The 18,334-nt window shown below is 55.0% G+C and overlaps 1 protein-coding gene across 2 annotated transcripts; it reads right to left on the minus strand.

The window, feature by feature from the left end:
- Window positions 1–55: 55 nt before the first annotated feature.
- CSK (C-terminal Src kinase) lies at window positions 56–11,202 on the minus strand. Of its 2 annotated transcripts, none has more exons than XM_064668513.1 (13): window positions 9,953–10,029; window positions 5,112–5,189; window positions 4,794–4,907; window positions 4,163–4,275; window positions 3,252–3,471; window positions 2,803–2,896; window positions 2,661–2,726; window positions 2,407–2,506; window positions 2,166–2,256; window positions 1,719–1,792; window positions 1,425–1,620; window positions 1,115–1,201; window positions 56–1,003 (listed from the first exon to the last, which is right to left on the minus strand). In XM_064668513.1, the coding sequence occupies exons 2-13, from the start codon at window positions 5,124–5,126 to the stop codon at window positions 821–823; spliced, it is 1,353 nt and encodes a 450-aa protein (XP_064524583.1). In that variant the 5' UTR covers window positions 5,127–5,189; window positions 9,953–10,029; the 3' UTR covers window positions 56–820. The 2 variants fall into 2 exon arrangements, with proteins under 2 accessions (XP_064524583.1, XP_064524584.1); XM_064668514.1 differs by lacking the exon at window positions 9,953–10,029 and adding an exon at window positions 11,184–11,202 and having other exon boundaries at window positions 398–1,003.
- Between the last annotated feature and the right edge of the window lie 7,132 nt (window positions 11,203–18,334).

The raw sequence follows: 18,334 nt of genomic DNA on the forward strand, positions 1-18,334 counted from the left end.
GATCCCAGGACCCCGGGGAGCAGAGCCGGCGACAGAGGGGCAGTGAGGCGGGATGTGCCGCGTCCGTATGGAATGGTTTTTTTTCTTTAATTACAGTTTTTAATCTCACAGTTGGTAGCATTACATGAGAATAAAGCACTGGACAGGACTGGAAAAAAAGGCCTCTGGAGACAGCATGCAAACATTGCAACGAGTTTAAAGCAAAACAACCCAAAAAAAAAAAAAAGCATCTGGCGGGGACGCGGCCACGCTCTCCCGACCGGGCGGCGAGTCCAGCATCAACCCGTCAACCATCACGTCTGTCGCTGGGGGTTTCCTTTTCGTGTGTCCATTTCATTGGTTTATTTATTATTATTCTCCTTTTGTCAACCTTCCTCTCTCTCTCTCTCTCTCTGTCTTCTTTTTTTTTTTTTTTCTTTTTTTTTCTTTTAATTACATTAAAAAATAAGATTCGTACTTTAGTAAAACGCCCAGCGCTCAGCTGGGCCCTGCTTGAAATAATAAAAAAAACCCAAAAACACCAACAAAGCCCCCCCCCCCCAAAACTAAGAAAACAACAACAAAAAAAAAAATCCACAAAAATAATAATAAAAAAAAAAAGCCTGGGAGACGGAAAAAAAAAAACCAACCCACCCCAAACCTGGAAAATAAAATAAAAACTGACAGATTTGGAAGTTTGGAAGCAACCGGGGGACTGGGGTGGGGAGGATACCCCCGGGGCTCCCTCCTGGTGCCAGGGCTGGGCAGGGGGGCTGCCCACACCCCTGTCCCACCCCCAGCATGGGTCCCCCCTGGCTGCCAGGGTGGGCGAGCCCCCCCCTCACAGGTAGAGCTCCTTCTCTTTGATATGCACTAGCTGTTCACGGAGCTGGTGGAAGGATGGCCGGTGGCCAGGGTCCAGGGTCCAGCACTTCTTCATCACCTCGTAGACGACGGCCGGACAACCGTCCGGAGCATCCATCTTATAGCCCTTCTCCACGCGGGGCACCACGTCCTTCAGGGGCTGGGGGTACAGGGGTGGGAATCAGGATGTGAGGGTGTGGGTTCTCCCCACAAACAGGGGCTCAGTGCCCTCAAAAACCAGCCCTGAGGCACCGGGGCGGTCCTCACTTACAATTCTCGGATAAGGCACTCGCCCGAAGGAGTAGATTTCCCAGAGGAGGATCCCAAAGCTCCACACGTCTGACTTGGTGGAGAATTTCTGGAGGGAGGGGAAAGAAGCCCTGTGAGCAGACTCAGGCAGGGATGGATGGGGGGCAACACTTCTTCCCCACCCTCAGGGCAGCTGGTCGTGGGGTCAGACAGTGGGAAGTGGCACTCAAGCACCATCTCTGCATGGAAAATTTGGGGCAGCCCAGAATGTGCCCCCTTCCTGCAGCCTCCTCCATATCCATGAAGTCCGGGGCACCCCTCTGCTCACCCACCTTTTCTCTAAGTGCTTCTGGCGCTGTCCACTTGACTGGCAGCTTCCCCGTGTCCTGTGTGGAGGAGGCTTCCTTGGTCAGCCCGAAATCGCTGACCTTTGCGATGTTGTCCTCCGAGACCAGCACGTTCCTCGCTGCTAGGTCGCGGTGGACAAAGTTGTTGGCTTCCAGGTACTCCATGGCTTCACAGACATCTCTGGGTGGGGTGGGGAGGAGAAGTGGGTTAGCAGGGCAGCCCCAAAGCAGGGGTGGGTGCAGGTCAGGGTGGCGGGCACAGCCTTGTCCTGTACTTACAAGGAGAATTTCAGCAGGCAGTCTGCCCCGAGGACTGACCGCCCACGTGACCGCAGGTAGTCTACTAGGCTGCCCTGGATGGAGGGATGAATGGATGGATAGAGACGGCATCATCAGGGTCAGCATCCCACCTGCTGCCCCCTCCCACCTCATCAGGACCCAGGGATGATGTCCCTTCCACATGAGGCAGGACCAGGGGATGATATCCCTTCCCCTGGGGGGCAGGACCCGTGGATGATGCCCCTCCCTTGGGCAGGATGTGGGGATGCCAACCCTCCCTTGGAGCCAGCAATGGGACACGACACCTCCAATCACCACGGTGGCCCCAGGGAGATGCCACCCAAGCTGGGATGACCCAGCTGGTCTGCCAGGGTGAAGTCCCAGGGCCCTGGTGGGGGGGCAAAGGGGACAGAATGGGAGGGCAGGTGGCTGGGGTGGAGGTCTCACCTTGGCCATGTACTCGGTGACGATGTAAAGGCCACTTTTCTCCTCCACAATCACCCCCAGGAGCTGCACCAGGTTGCTGTGTCGGAGCTGCCTGCGTGGCATAGGAGGGCTCAGGCCAAGGCTTTTAGGAGAAGGGGCACTCCCATGGTCCCTGCAGTATCAGGGACCACCCACCCTTGCTCATAGGGACAGAGGTGTCCCCTCCCTCCCGCTGTCCTCCCCTGCTGATGGTGACACTCACGTCATGACAGATGCCTCTGCCAGAAAGGCCTGCGCTGTGGCGTCGTTTTTAATGCACTTCACGGCGACTTTGTTCCCCCGGTAATCCCCCAGCATCACGTCTGCAGGCCAGGAGAGATGGGCATAGGAGGCATTGGGAAGCATCCTGGCTTCCTGGGGCCCCACCAGCACCCTGAGGGGGCTACAGAAGAGCAGCCCCCACCACCCCTGCCCCCCGACTTAGGGCCATCGCAGCACTGGGGCACTGGGCCTCACCTCCAAATTCCCCTTTGCCAATGATCTGTAGCAACTTGAGGTCCTTCATGTTGAGGGCCCAGCCACCTGCGTGAGGGAAAAAGGGGAGTGAGGGGGTGCTAGGTGGGTTCCCAGGAGCCAGGGAGGGGGCATGGCCACTCACTGCGAGAGAACTCGTCCTGCGCTGCCACCGTCCCCTCCATCACCTTCGGTTTGATGAGGCGGGTGCAGAGCCCGTCTGCGTCTGTGGTGTAATGCTGGGGGGGACACAGTGGGTGTGTGGGTGACACCTTGGCGTGGGAATCCCACCAAGGCGATGCCAGGCTCTGGGATCCCACCAGGTGGCAGCACGAGGCCACAGATGGGCCTGGTGAGGGCTCGGCGGTCCCTCCTCCTGGTCCCCTTGTCCCCTGAGCATCCTGCCCCTGTCCCCACTCCTTGCTCCAGGGGTCTGTCCCCAGCATCCCCACCCCATGGGGTCAGCAGAAAAGGTCCCATCACCTCCTGAGCTCCAGACTTGCAGCCCCACAAGCTCTGATGTCCCTGTATGTCCCCTTCCAACCTCAGGCTATGATCTGAGGGGGACCGGGGCGGTGGTAGCTCAGGCCTCACCTCCACCAGCTGCATGAGATTCTCAAAGTAGACCTCCTCATCGATGCTCAGCTTGCTGGAGGAGTAGATGATGCGGTAGTGCTCCACCTTCCCCTCACAGCTCACACACAGAGTGTAGTCCCCGGGATAGTTGGTGCTCTCCCGCACCAGGAAAAGCCCCGTCTCGGGAGGGTACAGCAGCCGCTCTGCCTGCTCCCGCGTGATCTTCCCATGAAACCACCTGCAACAGAGCATGCAGGGCAGGTTAAGGGCTGGGGATGTGCTGGTTGGATCCCTGTGGGACTGTATTTGGGAGGGACGGGTATATGGAGCAGCAGCTTCCATCCCTGCCTGCATGGGGACAGCTTGTCCGCACTCCTCCTTGCTGTCCCCATCCACCCCATGACACAGCTCCTTCCATGGCATCATGCTCCCCTCCTCCTGGTCCCCAACCTGGGATTCAGGCCCTCTGCACACTCCTAGAAGCTTCCTCCTCCCAGCTCCCCCAGACTGGGAGTCACTGGCAGCTCTGGGATGCAGCAGGAATATCGAAACCATACACCCATCTATCCATCTGCCTATCTCCCACCCCTCCTCTACAGACCCTGTTCCAACCTTCCTTCTTCCTCCCAGCAGCCTTTACAACCCCAAATTCAGGTACAAAAACAGTTTCAAATGCAACCCAACAATCCATCACATTTGCAGCCATGCAGGCAGCTCCCAAGGCATTCAGAGCTCTCTGCAGCAGCAAATCCCAATCCCAAATCCAAGCTGTTGGGAAGCCTGAGCCCCTGCCTCTTATGCCTTCTGACTTTGCCAAGCCCTGTGAGGAATGTCACCTCTGCTGGGACATGGCTCTGAACACAGGGATGCTCCAGACCAAGCCATCTCCCCCAAAATTCACCTTGGCAGAGTCCCAGTAGGATACTCACGGCATGAGGCTGAGCTTGATCCCAGCTTTCACTCCTTCCCGCTTCTGGACATAGTTAGCAGGGATGATGCCCTCCCGGCCCACCTTGTTCTTTGCCTTGTACCAGTTGGGATCCTGTGGGGACAGCAGGATGTCACAACGAGCCTGTGGCCTCAGGAGACAGCTACATCCCACCCAAGGAGCCCACAGGGGTGTCAGCACTGCCCTGGGGATTCCCCAAGCACCCTGGTATCCCCTTCCTGAACTGCAGGAAGGATGGGATGGGCAGGGGATCAGGGTCAGTGCTGGAACCAGCAAAAACTCTGATGTTGGTGGCCCCACGGGGGTCACTGTGATCCCCCTCCCAGCCTGCTGGGCAACTCGGAGCTCCCCAAACCCACAGCCCCTCTTTTCCTTCCCCAGAGTCAAGCCCGGCGTCGCTTCCTCTCCCGTCTCTCCTCTACGTCCCAGGAGGCGCTTACATTTCGGAGAAACCTTAACTAACGAGGCCAGGAATTAATTAACCAAACACGTGGCCCGATTCCTGCCCAGCGGGACTGCCAGGACCAGGGGATCCCATTGGCACATGTCGTGGGATGCAGGAATGGCGTCCCATGGAAATCCTGGCATGGGGGGTGGCAGGGACACCTTACCTTGGTGACAGCAACAATGGTAAGGACATCTCCTTTGCTGAAGGGCAGGTCCTGCTCAGCGGTACCGTGGAAGTTGTACTTGGCGATACATTCTGTACCGGACGGCCAAACAGCCTGGCCAGGAAGAGGGAATGGCATCAGAGCCTTGGATGGGCACGTCACCCAGCCCTGAGCCACCCCTGACCCTCAGGGACCCCCCTCACAAGATCCCATCCCTCTGATGCAAACCCAAACGGGATTTACTGAAACCAAGTTTCCCCATGTCCCGCCTGAGCACAGGGGCTGCTCCATCCCTGTCTATCCTCATCCAGAGCTCACCTGCATCCCTGACATCTTCTCAGGAGGTTGGGGGGCGCGAATCTCACAGGGGGGACACGTCACTTGGTACCATGAGACCTGCACAGGGGGAAAGGGTGACTGAGAACAGGGCATGACAGGGACAGACATGTAGGGAGGATGCAGAGGGAGCAGCCTCCCACTAACGGATGCTTGCAAGCCACGTGAGCATCCCTTCTCCCACCAAGAAGAGGTCCTGCCTGAGGTGCCACTTCCAAAATATCCCCAAATAGAGGTGAAAGTGGGAGCTTCGGGTCTGTTCAGCCCCTGCAGTCAGAGACAGGACCAGCATGGAGCTGCTCACCCAGATTACAAGGTATTTACATGGATACAGCTTCTTAAGAGCAGAGTTTTTAAGTGCAGCATCTGCATCGAGTTAAAATACAGTACAATGTGGATGGATGGAGATGCCCAGGGAAGGGAGCCGGGATGACCTCCAGGAGCCCCATACCACTCCTCTCCCAGGCTATGCAGCCAGAGCCCCACTCTCTCTGGAGACCCATGTGTGGAAACAGCCAGCCCTGAGAGCTTCCAAGGCCCGGGATTTAAAAGAAATAAATGTATCTACTCCCTGCAGGATAAAAGCCAGTGGGATCCTGGAACACAAGTGTTTCCGTCAGCTCCTAAATCCCAGGGGGATGCACTGAGCAGGGGTGCTGTGTTCCCCCTCGAGGCCCTAGGATGAGTGTGTGGGAGGGGAACAAGCCCGGCTTTATTCTCACCGCTCCAACCCCCGGGAAGGGATGAAGTCACTGGCCCTGGAATCAAACCAGGCTTTCTTGGGCCAGGGCACTGGGGTCATGCTGGGCTGGGGGCATAGAGGGGGATACGGGCAGAGCAACCCCCAAACCCCACCCAAATATTTATTAATTCATTGTATCAATTCAGGGTCATTGGCAGTCACTGCTTCCAGCCCTGCTGTCAGCAACTCAAAGTATTTTGGGAAGGAGGAAGTGAAACAAGGGGCAAGGCTGAGAGACAGGAGGAGGAAGAAGATAAGGGGCAGAACTGTGGGGAGGAAGAGCACGATGAGAACATGGCCCTGTTTCCACCACAGCCATGCCCAGAGCCTTCCGGAAAAGGCTTCATGCTGCCACCAACCAGCTCCTTCACCTTCCCCCAGGGCGGGGACATGACACAAATCGCTTTATTTTCGGCATCAGAGAGGAGAAATCAGGTCTTGGATGCTCACCCTAAGGACAGAGTTCAGGGGTCTGAGGACAGAGCGCTGAGGTTTCCAGTGAGCCCATCACTGCAGAGTCAGGTGGGTTTTCTTCCCAGCCAGCTCTGGGGCTGCTGCTGAGGAAAAGCCTCTCAAGATGACACCCAAACCCAACCTGATGGCACCTGTGAGCCTGGGGAGCCAGGATACAGCCGAGGGAAGAGCTGGGTGATGCTGGGCTGGGGAGCACCGGCTGGGAGAGCAGCCCCTGAAACGGCTCCAGCTTCAACTCCCTGCCTTTCCAAGGTGACTTTTGATTAAAATTTGGATGGAACAAACATTTCAGCAAAGGAATCCACACCAGTTCGAAATGCAGCACAAGAAAAACAGGGAATACACTAAACTCTCTCAGCCCATGGAGGGATTTGGCTGAAGCCTGGAAGGAGCTGGTTTAAGATGTGATGCCTCCGCATCTTAAAGGGAATTTCCCACTGCTGGGGCTACCAGCCCTGTTCCCCATCCAGCAGCTGGTGGGGACACTGAGCAGAAGCCAGTCCTGGGTGTTGCTCAAGGAGCAGCTCGTGCCCAAAGTGTTGAGTCAGCACTTCCCACCGTCCAGGCATTATTTTAAATATCCAAAAATGAGTAGGATGGCGGTTTCATCCAACGTGTGACTCCAGCTGAAGAATCCTGGCCAGAGCCAGGTCAGGATATCAGGGAGCATTCCCTAGAAGGGATGCCCAGGGGTCCATCCCAGGACCACAGCCTACCTGCAGGTTGGAAAAGCCACTTTCCAACCTGCACAGGAGCTGGATCTTCCCAATTCCAAGGCCGGTTGTTTGGTCTTTCAGCTCACGGATGTCACCAGCATTTGTATTTGACAAAAGCAGAGAGGATATAAAATTCATAGCCTGCACTCACAAAGAGTATTATTTTCCCTGCTAAAGAGGAAAGTGCCCCAGCAAACCCCACCAAGAACACGCTCCAGCTGGTCCCAGTTTTTTTATCTTCTCAGATCATGGATATTCATGGCACCGGGCTGTGGTATTGTTATAAATACACACAATAAATTTGCTTTTCAGTTTTAAAGGGGGAGGTGGTTACAGCACCGAGAGCTGCCCTTTTCAGAGCCCCAACGCCCATCACCCCGGCACGGACCTTCCTCCTCCCGAGCCTCATTTTGTTTTCAATTGTTACCTAATTTCTGCCTCAAAGCTGAGACTTTCCAGGGAGCAGAAGGAAACCACACGTCCCCGAGAGCCCCCAGCTCTGGGGCAGCTGCCACCAGGCCCCCCGAAGGCCTGTGGTGGCCTCATGTGACAGCCAGCAGTTCCTGCTGTGCACGTCACCCACGCCGGCCCCAACCTCGTGCCCGTGGCTGCTTCCGCCCGCCCCGTATTCCTGTGGGATGCTGGGCTGGGAGAAGGACGCGGTGAGGCTGGCAGATTGGATCCAGGGCTTAAAAGCAGCAACCTCTGCCTTCCAGGAAAACACGGGCATTGCCCCTTCTTTCCTAAAGGAGGATGTGCAGCAGCACATAAAAGAAATTAATAATAATTAAAAAAAATTAGCCAGAGAGCAGCTCGAAAGATTTGGCAGAGCCGAGTGCTGGGTTTGGTTATCCTCAGCCCTGACAGGCACGGGTTTGTTCCGTCTGGAAGCTCCCCATTCCCGAATCGGGGCTTGGGATGTGCTCAGGGAACCCACTCTCTGCCAAAACCCACATCCCCTTTTTCTCCCTCGAGCATCCTCTGAGCCAGTCAGTCCAGGAATCCCAGTGATGGATCTCATCCCAACGCTGCACCCTGAGGTTCATCCCCACTGCCTTCCCTCACAGTCCTGTTCCTGGATTTCCTTCCGGGAAGCCTGGCTCGGCAGCCAGGAGCAGGAAAAGGTAGGAAGGGCAGGTACAGTGAATACCTTTGCCATGCTAATAATCCAAAGGGCACCAGGGAAACGAACCAGGGAAACCTTTCCTGTCATTAACCACCAGCCAAAACTGTGGTGGTGTGCCAGCCCCACGGGCAGGCTGGGGGAGGAATTTGGGACTCCCAGAGTGAATCCCACCTGAAGAGTGTCATCACCATAGGACGGGGTGAGGGAAAGATGCTGCATTTCCATTTCAAACCCAATTGGGGGAACAGGAAGCACCTGTCCAGCACCAAGATGACTCTATTTAAAATAAAGTTTAGTTGTCAATGGTAGGAAACCTTCATTCCCTATGGAAACAGGCGCGAGGGTGCCATCTGCATCTGCCCCCTTCCGCTCATCCATCTCCCTCTGACCAAAACATCTCCCAGCGAAGTTCTTTAAACTCAAAAAAACCCCCCAAACCAACCCCAAACCAGACAACATCCTCCCTGCCTCTGAAAGATCTTATCGCCTGTTATTACAATGAACACCCACGATTAGTCTAATCGAAAGAAAAACGTTCCTCCTTCATCTCACCCCTGAGCTCAGAGGGTTTCGGAGCTGTTACCCCAAACCAGCCTCAATTGGGTGCCCCACTGTGAAGAAGGGGAGGGTGTCTTCTTTTTTTTTTTCAGGGACTTTAAAATTCTTTTAGAAGAGAAAGAGAAGATGGTTCTGGTCAGACCTGGGGGACAGTCGGAGGCAGGTGGAGGCCCGGAGAGAAGCTGCTCCTGGCCTTCCCACTGCAGAGAGGTTTTCCTGGTCCTCCTCTATCCTACAAAAACTTCAACGGGGTGATTTTCTGCCTACACAAATCAGCCCAGTATCCTGTTCCCAGGTCCTGGAGTGTGTCAGGGCATCCCTGAGGATGTGCACAAGGCGTGGAGAGGAGCATGGAAGGTTTTTTTTTGGCAAACACTCACCCGAAACTGAAAAGGTGGGGGAAGGCAGCAGTTGCAGGGGAAAGTGCACCTCAAAACTCTCTGGGTTTGCAAGGGTTTCATCACTCCCATCCCACTGATGCTCCATGACAGAGGATGGGGATGCTCCCAAAACCTCCTGCATCCCTCCATGAACCTCTCTGGCCACTCCTTGCCTTGCCAGGATGGGGCCGTGCTCTTGCCTGGGTCCATTGGGGATAAACCCTGTCCCGGGAGGAAGGTTGCCATCCTCCTCCTCCCGCTCCCCAGCCAGCACACCTTTAATTTTTGGGTTTTTTTTGGACTTTCCCCCCGAATTTTGGGTTTTTTTGGGACTTTTTTTTTTTTTTTTGCCCGGCGGCACAGCCCCTTTCACTCTCGCTGAACCAACGAGCAACAGCCGTGGCTATAAATAACCCGCCGCCGCCTTATTGCCCAAAAAAAAAAAAAAAAAATCCCCAAATTTAAAAAAATTCAAACCAACAATGAACGCGGCTGCCAATCCCTTCTGACACCCGGGTCCCTCCTCCCATCTCAAAGCCCCCGCTCCCAAGGGCCTTTGTATGGGATGGGGATGGAGCGGGAGGAGGACTTGGTACCCCCGGCCGGGTTTGGGGTGCGGTGGCACCCCCGCCACGGGAAGGGATGCTGCGGGGGTCCCTCTCTCTCTCTCCCTGCAGGATAGGGAGGGGGGCGAGGCGTCCCCGGGGACCGCGGCGGGGCGGGAGCGGCTGCGCCGGGGTCACCGGGGGTCAGGCGGGGCCGGACCCCGCCCCCCACGCCCCATTGTCCGCGCCCCGCTCCCCCAGCCCGGCGCCCCCATCACTCACCTCCCTCCGGGCAGGGGCTCAGCCCGCCGCCGGCTGCTCCATGCGGCGCCACCGGGGCCTCCGGGCTCGGCTGGGCCGGCGGGGGGGCGCGGGGGGGGGCGGAAGGGGCGGGGGAAGCCGGAGCCGCCGCCGCCGCCGGAGCGCGGCGGGGCCCAGCGCGGTGCGGGGGCCGCGGGGTGCGGAGGTGCGGGGCGGGCGGGGGGTTCCGGGGCGGCGGGGCCGGAGGGGCGGACGGACGGACGGACGGACGGACAGAGGGAGGGAGGGAGGGAGGGAGCGGCGCCCGGAACCGGAGCGCCCCGAGCCGCACCGCGCATGCGCCGGGCGCACCGCGCCGGCAGCGGGGCGGGGGCACCGGGCGGCGCGCGGCGCCACCTGCCGGCGGTCGGAGGCACTGCCACCGGGAGGGAGAGAGGGACACCGGGAGGGAGAGAGGCACACCGGGAGTGAGGGAGGGACACCGGGAGGGAGGGAGGGACACCGGGAGGGAGGGAGGGACACCGGCACTGCCACCGGGAGGGAGTGACACCGGGAGGGAGGGAGGGACACCGGCACTGCCATCGGGAGGGAGTGACACCGGGAGGGAGGGAGGGACACCGGGAGGGAGGGAGGAACAGCGGCACTGCCATCGGGAGGGAGTGACACCGGGAGGGAGGGAGGGACACCGGCACTGCCACCGGGAGGGAGGAAGGGACACCGGGAGGGAGGGAGGGACACCGGCACTGCCACCGGGAGGGAGGAAGGGACACCGGGAGGGAGGGAGGGGCACCGGGAGGGAGGGAGGGACACCGGCACTGCCACCGGGAGGGAGAGAGGGACACCGGGAGGGAGGGAGGAACACCGGCACTGCCACCGGGAGGGAGAGAGGGACACCGGCACTGCCACCGGGAGGGAGGAAGGGACACCGGGAGGGAGGGAGGGAGGGAGGAACACCGGCACTGCCACCGGGAGGGAGAGAGGGACACCGCGAGGGAGGGAGTGACACCGGCACTGCCACCGGGAGGGAGGGAGGGACACCGGCACTGCCACCGGGAGGGAGTAACACCGGGAGGGAGGGAGGGACACCGGGAGGGAATGCCACCAGCACTGCCACCGGGAGTGCCACCGCCACCCGCACCGCCAGCGGCGGCCGGACCTGCAGCGGCAGCGGCACTGCCACCGGCACCAGTACCGGCACCCCTGCAGGCACCGGGACCGGTAGCGGGACCCACGCCGGCATCGGGAACGGCACCCGCACCGGGACCAGCAACAGAAGAGACAGCGGCACCGGGACCCGCACCGGCAATGGGAACGACACCGGCGACGGCACTGGGAGCGGCACCGGGACCGGCGCCGGCACTAGCACCGGAATTCACACCGGGAGCGGGAACGCCAACGACTCTGGGAGCGGGAGCGGCGCCCGCACGGGGACCGGTAACGGGACCCACACCAGCACCGGGAACGACACCGGCACCGCACTGGCACCGGGACCGGCCCCTCCGTTCCTGCCCGGGCCGGGGGTGGCTGCTCGGTGTGTGCTCACATGGGCACAAGAATAGTACTAAAATGATGTAAAATGCCAATAAAATAATAAAAATCATTAAAACCCAACAATAAATAATGATAAAATGGTCAAATAACAATCTATAACATACCGTTTGACTGAAGTAATAACTACACTATGATATGAATAATATAATACCAGAACCAATCTATTATTCTATGGTTCTACAAGATAATACAATAATATTAATAATAAAATAAGTTATATTATAATATAATAAAAGAAAAATTATAAAATGCACAAATAGGAAATTAACAATCTAATATACAATATAACAATATGATGTGACATGATATGGTAATATTATGATATGAGATAACATAAGATAGTATAACATATATAATATAATATAATATAATATAATATAATATAATATAATATAATATAATATAATATAATATAATATAATATAATATAATATAATATAATATAATATAATATAATATAATATAATATAATATAAATTTCTGGATGATCTTTAAGGTCCCTTCCAACCCAACTCACTCTCTGATTCTGTGTCTCAAGAAGATAACAATAATAATAATAATAATAAAGCAATAAATAATGATAAATTGCTCAAATAACAAAGTAATAATATATAACATGGCATCACATAAAAATATCATAGAGCATAACATCATATAATGTCATATAACAACATGATGTGACATGATAATATAGAATAGAATTAATGGAATTAATAGAATTATTTGATGATCTTTAAGGTCCTTTCCAACCCAACCTGGTTTCATGGTTCTATAATATCAACAACAACAAAAAATAGTAATAAAAATGGTGATGATAAGGGTGAGAGTGGGGGTCTGGCTGCAGCAAGGAGGGCAGAGAGCAGGGGTCTGTCTCGGGGTCTCCCCCACCATCTCCCACCCCTCACTGCAGCATCCCAGGGTCTCCGGGGATGTCTGTTGGAGAGATGGCATCCCCTGCACTGCAGCCTGCAAACATCCCTTGGTCTGCTCCAGCAAGGGAACGTGATGGAGAGAAGAATGGGAGGGGGGAAACAGCCTCTGGGTGTCCCATCACTTTTCCTTATCCGCCACCTTGGGATGGTCAGGTATTGGCTCATCCCTGGGACATCCATGCCCTGGGAAGGGTGCAGGCCCATAGGTGTGTTCCTCACTGGAATGCCAGGGTGACACTGAGGTGTTTGTCACTTCCTGCCCCAGCCCCAGCACCGGCACCATCACACACAGCGAAGCAGGAAGTCTGGGTACCGGCCTACCACCAGCTTTTGTCTGGCCCTCACTTCTCCCTATCCCTCAGCATCCCAACCAGAATGTGATGGCATGGGAAGAGATTGTGGCCACTGGGAGTGACACCCCCATGGATGTACCTTCTTATGGAGGACGCAAAAAATAAGCTTGGAGCCCTGGTCCTGGATGGCTGAGAGGGAAGGATGATCTCCCTGGGATGAGGGAACTGGGAAGACGTGACAGAGGGAATGAAGGGACTGGGAAGAGTGATGGAGATGGATCTGAAGGGGGAAAAGGGACCGCAGGGGGCAGGGAAAGTCAGGGTCCAGAACCAGGGAGATCCCAGCAGCCAAGGGAGTAGGCTGCAAAGCCCAGCTCATTATTAGGAAGCACATCCTTACTCCAACAGTATGCAGGAAAGAGCCAGGGACCTGCCGCTGAACTCAGGCATCCCTTCACAGCCCCAAGTATCCCTGAGGGTCTGGTGGGTTCATTTGGCACCGGGGAGGTGTGGAAGGGGCTCGTCCTCGCCCAGCCTCCAGCAGAGCCGTGCTGGGAGGAACTGAAACCAGCTCGTGCACCAGAAATGCATTTGCGTTTGCAAGCCCAAACCCATCCACGCACGCATCAGTGCACCCACCCGGCCTTGCACACACTCCCACACTCCCCTGCACAATCACAGGATGTTTTGTGTGACAGTTAACTAGAATTCCAGAAATATCCTTATCACAGCACCACTGGAGCCAGGAGTCTCCCCTCCCTGGGTCTGGGGAGCAGCACAAAGCTGATGGGTCTCAGCTCTTGGGTGAAAAGACCAGACATGAACCCAGCGTGGTGGGGAATCGTGCCCAGTCCCAGATTTTCTCAGTTCATCAGGAAGAGGGAGATCCTCCAACAAATGCACAGCAATGGTTACTCAGAGCTGCCACAGGCGTTTTTTCTCCCCCTGAAACTCCAAGACCATCAGCATTCCCAGGGATGGCTGGAAGGGTGATGGATGATATGGTGATGTGGCTGAGGCTGGTCCACGCAGGAGATACAGAGGGGAATCCTCCAGGCACAGCTGCTGCAATGCCCTGTCTGGATTTTTTCCCAGGGCAGGTCTTGGTTTGAGGGTGTGATTCCCTCGCTGGAAGGGAAGGATGAATTTGGTCACGGCAGGCGAGGCATGGATGGCCATCTCCCTGCCTTGCACCAGGAGAGGGGGCCCTTCAGCCGGCTGGAATCAGTAGGAAAAGGGGAAAAAATGCAACAGAGGAGGAGCCGACGGTGAAATCCCGACCGAGTGAAAGACGGGCAATTGCCTGCCCTGTCTCTGCCTCTTCTCTGCATCCCCCGGCTGGTGTAGTCCCTGCGGGGCAGTGGGTTTGGTGCCTTTGAGGGATTCTGGCAGCGCAGGCAGGATGAGAAGTGGTGGGCAGGGAAAGGGAAGAGTTGCTGCCTTGGATGTACGAGACAGCAAAGAATCCTCAGGTGGTGGCTGGAAACATCAGAGTAAAGTCAGCATGAAAGCTCCCAGCTCATTCCACCCTGGAGAATTCCTCTTCCAGCTGAAAAACCCCCAAAGTGAACCAGGTTTGGCTGGTTCTGCAGCTCCCAGAGCTCCCGGGGATGGTAAGGGATGCGGGATGCCCTGCAGGGTGGTCAGCCTTCTAGAGATCCCCCTCCCCAGATGTTCCTCCCCACAAAAAAAGTCCCATCAGGGGTAAAACCCGTTGCTCCTCTCTGCCCAGCAGCCACAGGCACTGGCGGAGCTGGTGTGACAGGTGCCACGGGAGGGCGTTCATGTCCCAAATCCCAGCGGGAGGGGACAGTGAATTAGGATCCTGCTCCCTCCATCCCAAGTGTGAGTTTTCGGTGGGCTTCTCCCCCCATGCCAACCCCAAAACCCCCTTGGATGTGGAGAACAGCCTCATTTCAAGGGCTCATGGGAATAAGAAGCCTTTATTCCCAGGATGTTTTTAATCAAAGTCGAGCAGGTTGGGGATGCTGGCTCTCCCAGCACTGGGGATGTACATGTGACTGCCAGCCCTGAGTGCATCCAATCTCCCCTTCTCCTTTCCCTTTCCCCCATGGAAAATCATGCCAGAGTGGGTGTACAGCCAGGTTTGAGGAGATTCCTGGGGGCCTGGAGCTCTTCCTGAGCAGCACTTTGCATGCAAGGGAGCAGTTATCTCTACATCTCTGCTGTTCCCTTCTCAACCTGGGAACAAACTCCATCCTTACCTGCCTTCACGTCCTCTGATTCATGGGTACCTTGTACCTCTAATGGCAAAGGGCAGTTGATCAGCCCCAAAGCTGCCTCCTTTCCATGGGGAAGAGGGAGGGGAGGGATGGGAGGAGGAAGAAGGGTTCACACTGATTTGGGAGCCCCTGTAGCAGAGACATACAGCCCCTGAGCAGAGACGTGTACCATGTTTAATGTGTCCAGCTCCACTGTCTTAAGCTCTGCTCCATCCACGGGTTCAACCTGGATGGAGCAGAGAACTAACATCTTCCCAAACACACCATGGAGGAAATTTCACCAGGGGAAGGCCCCACCAGCTCCAGCACCCCAGAAGCTTCTCATGAAGTCTGAGCAGAGATTTTTTTGCCCAAAAAGGGGTAATCAGAAACCAGTTCAAGGCATGGGAGATCCCAACTCTGTCCCAGTGGAGATGCAATGAGAAAGATGGTGTTGGGGGGGTTTCCTCTGTCACCAGTGTTGGAGACAAGCAGCAAAAGCAAGACACACAAGCATTAATCCCCATGGGGAGATGATTCCTGATAACAGATCTGAAACAGCCAAAGGAAAGAAATTAGAAATGCAGCATTCATTTTTAATCAGGAAGGTCATTAATGTTGGAGCAACTCCTCCCTTCCATCCATGAGGAAGAGTCACAAGTGGTATATCTGGCCCATTTTGGGGCTGGAGACAGGCTTTCCCAGGGAGGAGATGCCACCAGTCCGAATGCTGGTATCAGGCAGGTGTCTGAGCTTGAGGGAGAAGTTGTGTGCCTGCCTGGACTTTTTCCTGTGGGAATGAGGGTGCTGGGAGCATTGCTCCCTTTTGAAAGAGGAGCTGGAGCCCTGTTGCCATAACTGATCTCATGACTCATTTTAAAACCTACCATAAAAGTAATTGACCATGGAGTGATCAAAGCTCCCCTGGCTTATCACTGCCCCCAATTCCAGTAAAGGAATTGTGGCACTTGCAGGCTGCCCAGGGAGTAATTGGAGGGCTTAATTGAGGAAGGTTGTTAGGGGCAAGCAAAGATAGGGGAGATGGAGTCCCTTACTTACTATGAGCAACTGAGGCTTTCACGGCAGTGATGATGAATAGGTGAGGTTTAGGTTGGATGTTAGGAAAAGTTTCTTCCCCCAGAGGGTGGTCAGGCACTGGAACAGGCTCCCCAGGGCAGTGGTCATGGCCCCAAGCCTGCCAGAGCTCAAGGATCCTTTGGACAATGCTCTCAGGCATATGATGGGATTCTTGGGGTTGTCTTGTGCAGGGCCAGGAGTTGGACTCAGTGATCCTTGTGGGTCCCTCCCAACTCAGGAGATTCTATTGTATTATACTGTGAATGCCAGCAGGAAAACTGGGACACCACCTGGAGTCACTGGGCTGTTGGATGAGATGTCCAAGAGATATCAGACCAAGGTCCCAGGGGTTCCTCCTGCCTATGCAAGGTGCTTGGAGAGGTCTTCCACAGCAACATGGGATGTCTCCATTGACATAAAGAGAGGGGGAGGTGCTAAATGTAGATGGGGTGTTATAAAGTGGGTTGTTTCAGCTCTGACACTGTGAAGAGAAAGGGCTGTGTGGGGAAGGATAATTGCCTGCCCATTTCTCTCCCCTCAGGCCTCTTCCCTTCCCCTTCCCCCATCCTGACACAGAGGAGACTTAACCCTTGATAAATGTATCTTGGGGAGACCTTCTACCAGCAAGAGGCTGTTCCACCCCACTAATGTTAATATTAAGCTGCTTATCTGCCCCAGGGCTATAAAACCCTCATCTCCAAAGGGGGAAAAAAATTTCCCACTGTTGTTTATATCTGCTCTTGCTTATTGCAGCCTTATCAGCAAACCCAGCCAGCCTTCAGGGCAAGAGAGTCACGCAATGGCTCCAGCAAACGAGGCCTGTGGTCCCACACCAGGACCAGCATTGCATGTTCCCACTGCAGTGGAGCCTCTCCACCTCACAGGGATGGCATGGCACACTGCTGATGAGTCCCTGGCAGTCCTCCTGCTCTTCTGAGTCCCCAAATTAGGCACTGAGATTCGCCTCCAGGATGGTCCCACCTTCTGCTGCAGTGGGTGAATGCTGGCTTTGGGATGTCCCTTGTGGAAAATGGGTTTGTGACTCCATTGCCTTGACCTGCTGTCCTTGTCATAGGTAGTGGAGATGTCATTTGGCTGGTGGACCTCCAGCATCCTTCTACTTTTCTTCTGAGGCCTCTGATAGCCTGCAGCACAGACTGTGCTTTGGACCTCCCTGTCCTCACCCTTGCTTCTCCTACAATATTGGCATTATGACTTCAAGTGGTGAAGACAAAGTTGGTGTGACACAGAGTGAAGCTGCTTGTGCTGGTTCAATGAATTCATGGGGCTCTGTGGCTGCCTCACATCAGTGTTTCACCACAAACTGGTGACCAAGCAGGACCCAGACACGCAGAGTTACTCCTTTTCACTCAGGCTTGCTTAGCGGGTCTGAACAAGCTGAAGTCTTGGGCAACTGGCTTCTCTGTTTTCTTCCCCAACATGCTTTCATTTCTGCCTCTTCTTGGAAGTTTTTGTGCAATATGTGGTGAGTGATCAGTATTTGGACATCAAAGGAGCTCTCACTGGTCAGGGTCTGGGGCTCTGAACTCAAATGCCTCCCACAGAAATGATTTTAAGAGTAGAGTGTGTTGCACTGGATGGTTGTACTTGTTCCCATATTGTTGCTTGCCAGGTAGTGGGTTGGCTAAGGTGGCTTTGCGTGCAAGTTGGAGAAATGGAGGCACCTGGCTCTGCTGGCATGGGTTGACTCGCAGCCAATGTAAACTTTTGGGTTTGAGTTGGAGGAATTCCTGTTCTCATTCTCTTCCTGCTGTGAAAACACCCTTACTCCAGTCTAGAACACCAGCAGCTTCTTTTTTAGCAAGGGGTGAAGGTGTCCTTCACGGCCAGCAGTGACCATGGCAAAGGAGGTGGCTAAAGCCTCAAGTTGCACCATGGGAGATTTGGACTGGATGTTGAAAAAAATTTCTTCACCAGAAAGGTGGTCAGACCCTGGCACAGGCTGCCCAGGGCACTGGTGGAGTCACCATCCCTGGAGGGATTCAAAAGACATGTGGATGTGGCACTTGGGGACATGGGTTAGTGGTGGCCTTGGCAGTGCTGGGTTAATGGTTGGACTTGATGATATTAAAGTCTCTTCCAACCTAAACAATTCTATAATTCTATGCTTCTTAAACACTAAGAGGAGGCTGTGGAATTATGGCACGGGTTGGCCGTCCTTCAACTCTCAACAAGCAATTCTAAAAGGTTACAGTCTAAGATTAGATGTGATGGAATGAGCAACACTTAATGGAATATGCAACACTAGAAACACTGGAAAAAGAAAAAGGTGAGAAATGTTACAAAGTGAACCAGATAAAACAGGAG

Source organism: Pseudopipra pipra, chromosome 12 (assembly GCF_036250125.1).
Source record: "Pseudopipra pipra isolate bDixPip1 chromosome 12, bDixPip1.hap1, whole genome shotgun sequence".
NCBI classification, from domain to species: Eukaryota; Metazoa; Chordata; class Aves; order Passeriformes; family Pipridae; genus Pseudopipra; species Pseudopipra pipra.

Coding starts and splice junctions, on each gene's coding strand:
- CSK (XM_064668513.1), bottom strand. Junction 2,727..2,802: donor GCAGGACGAGTTCTCTCGCA/GTGAGTGGCCAT, acceptor TCCCTCACGCAG/GTGGCTGGGCCCTCAACATG. Junction 2,507..2,660: donor TGGCAAAGGGGAATTTGGAG/GTGAGGCCCAGT, acceptor CCTGGCCTGCAG/ACGTGATGCTGGGGGATTAC.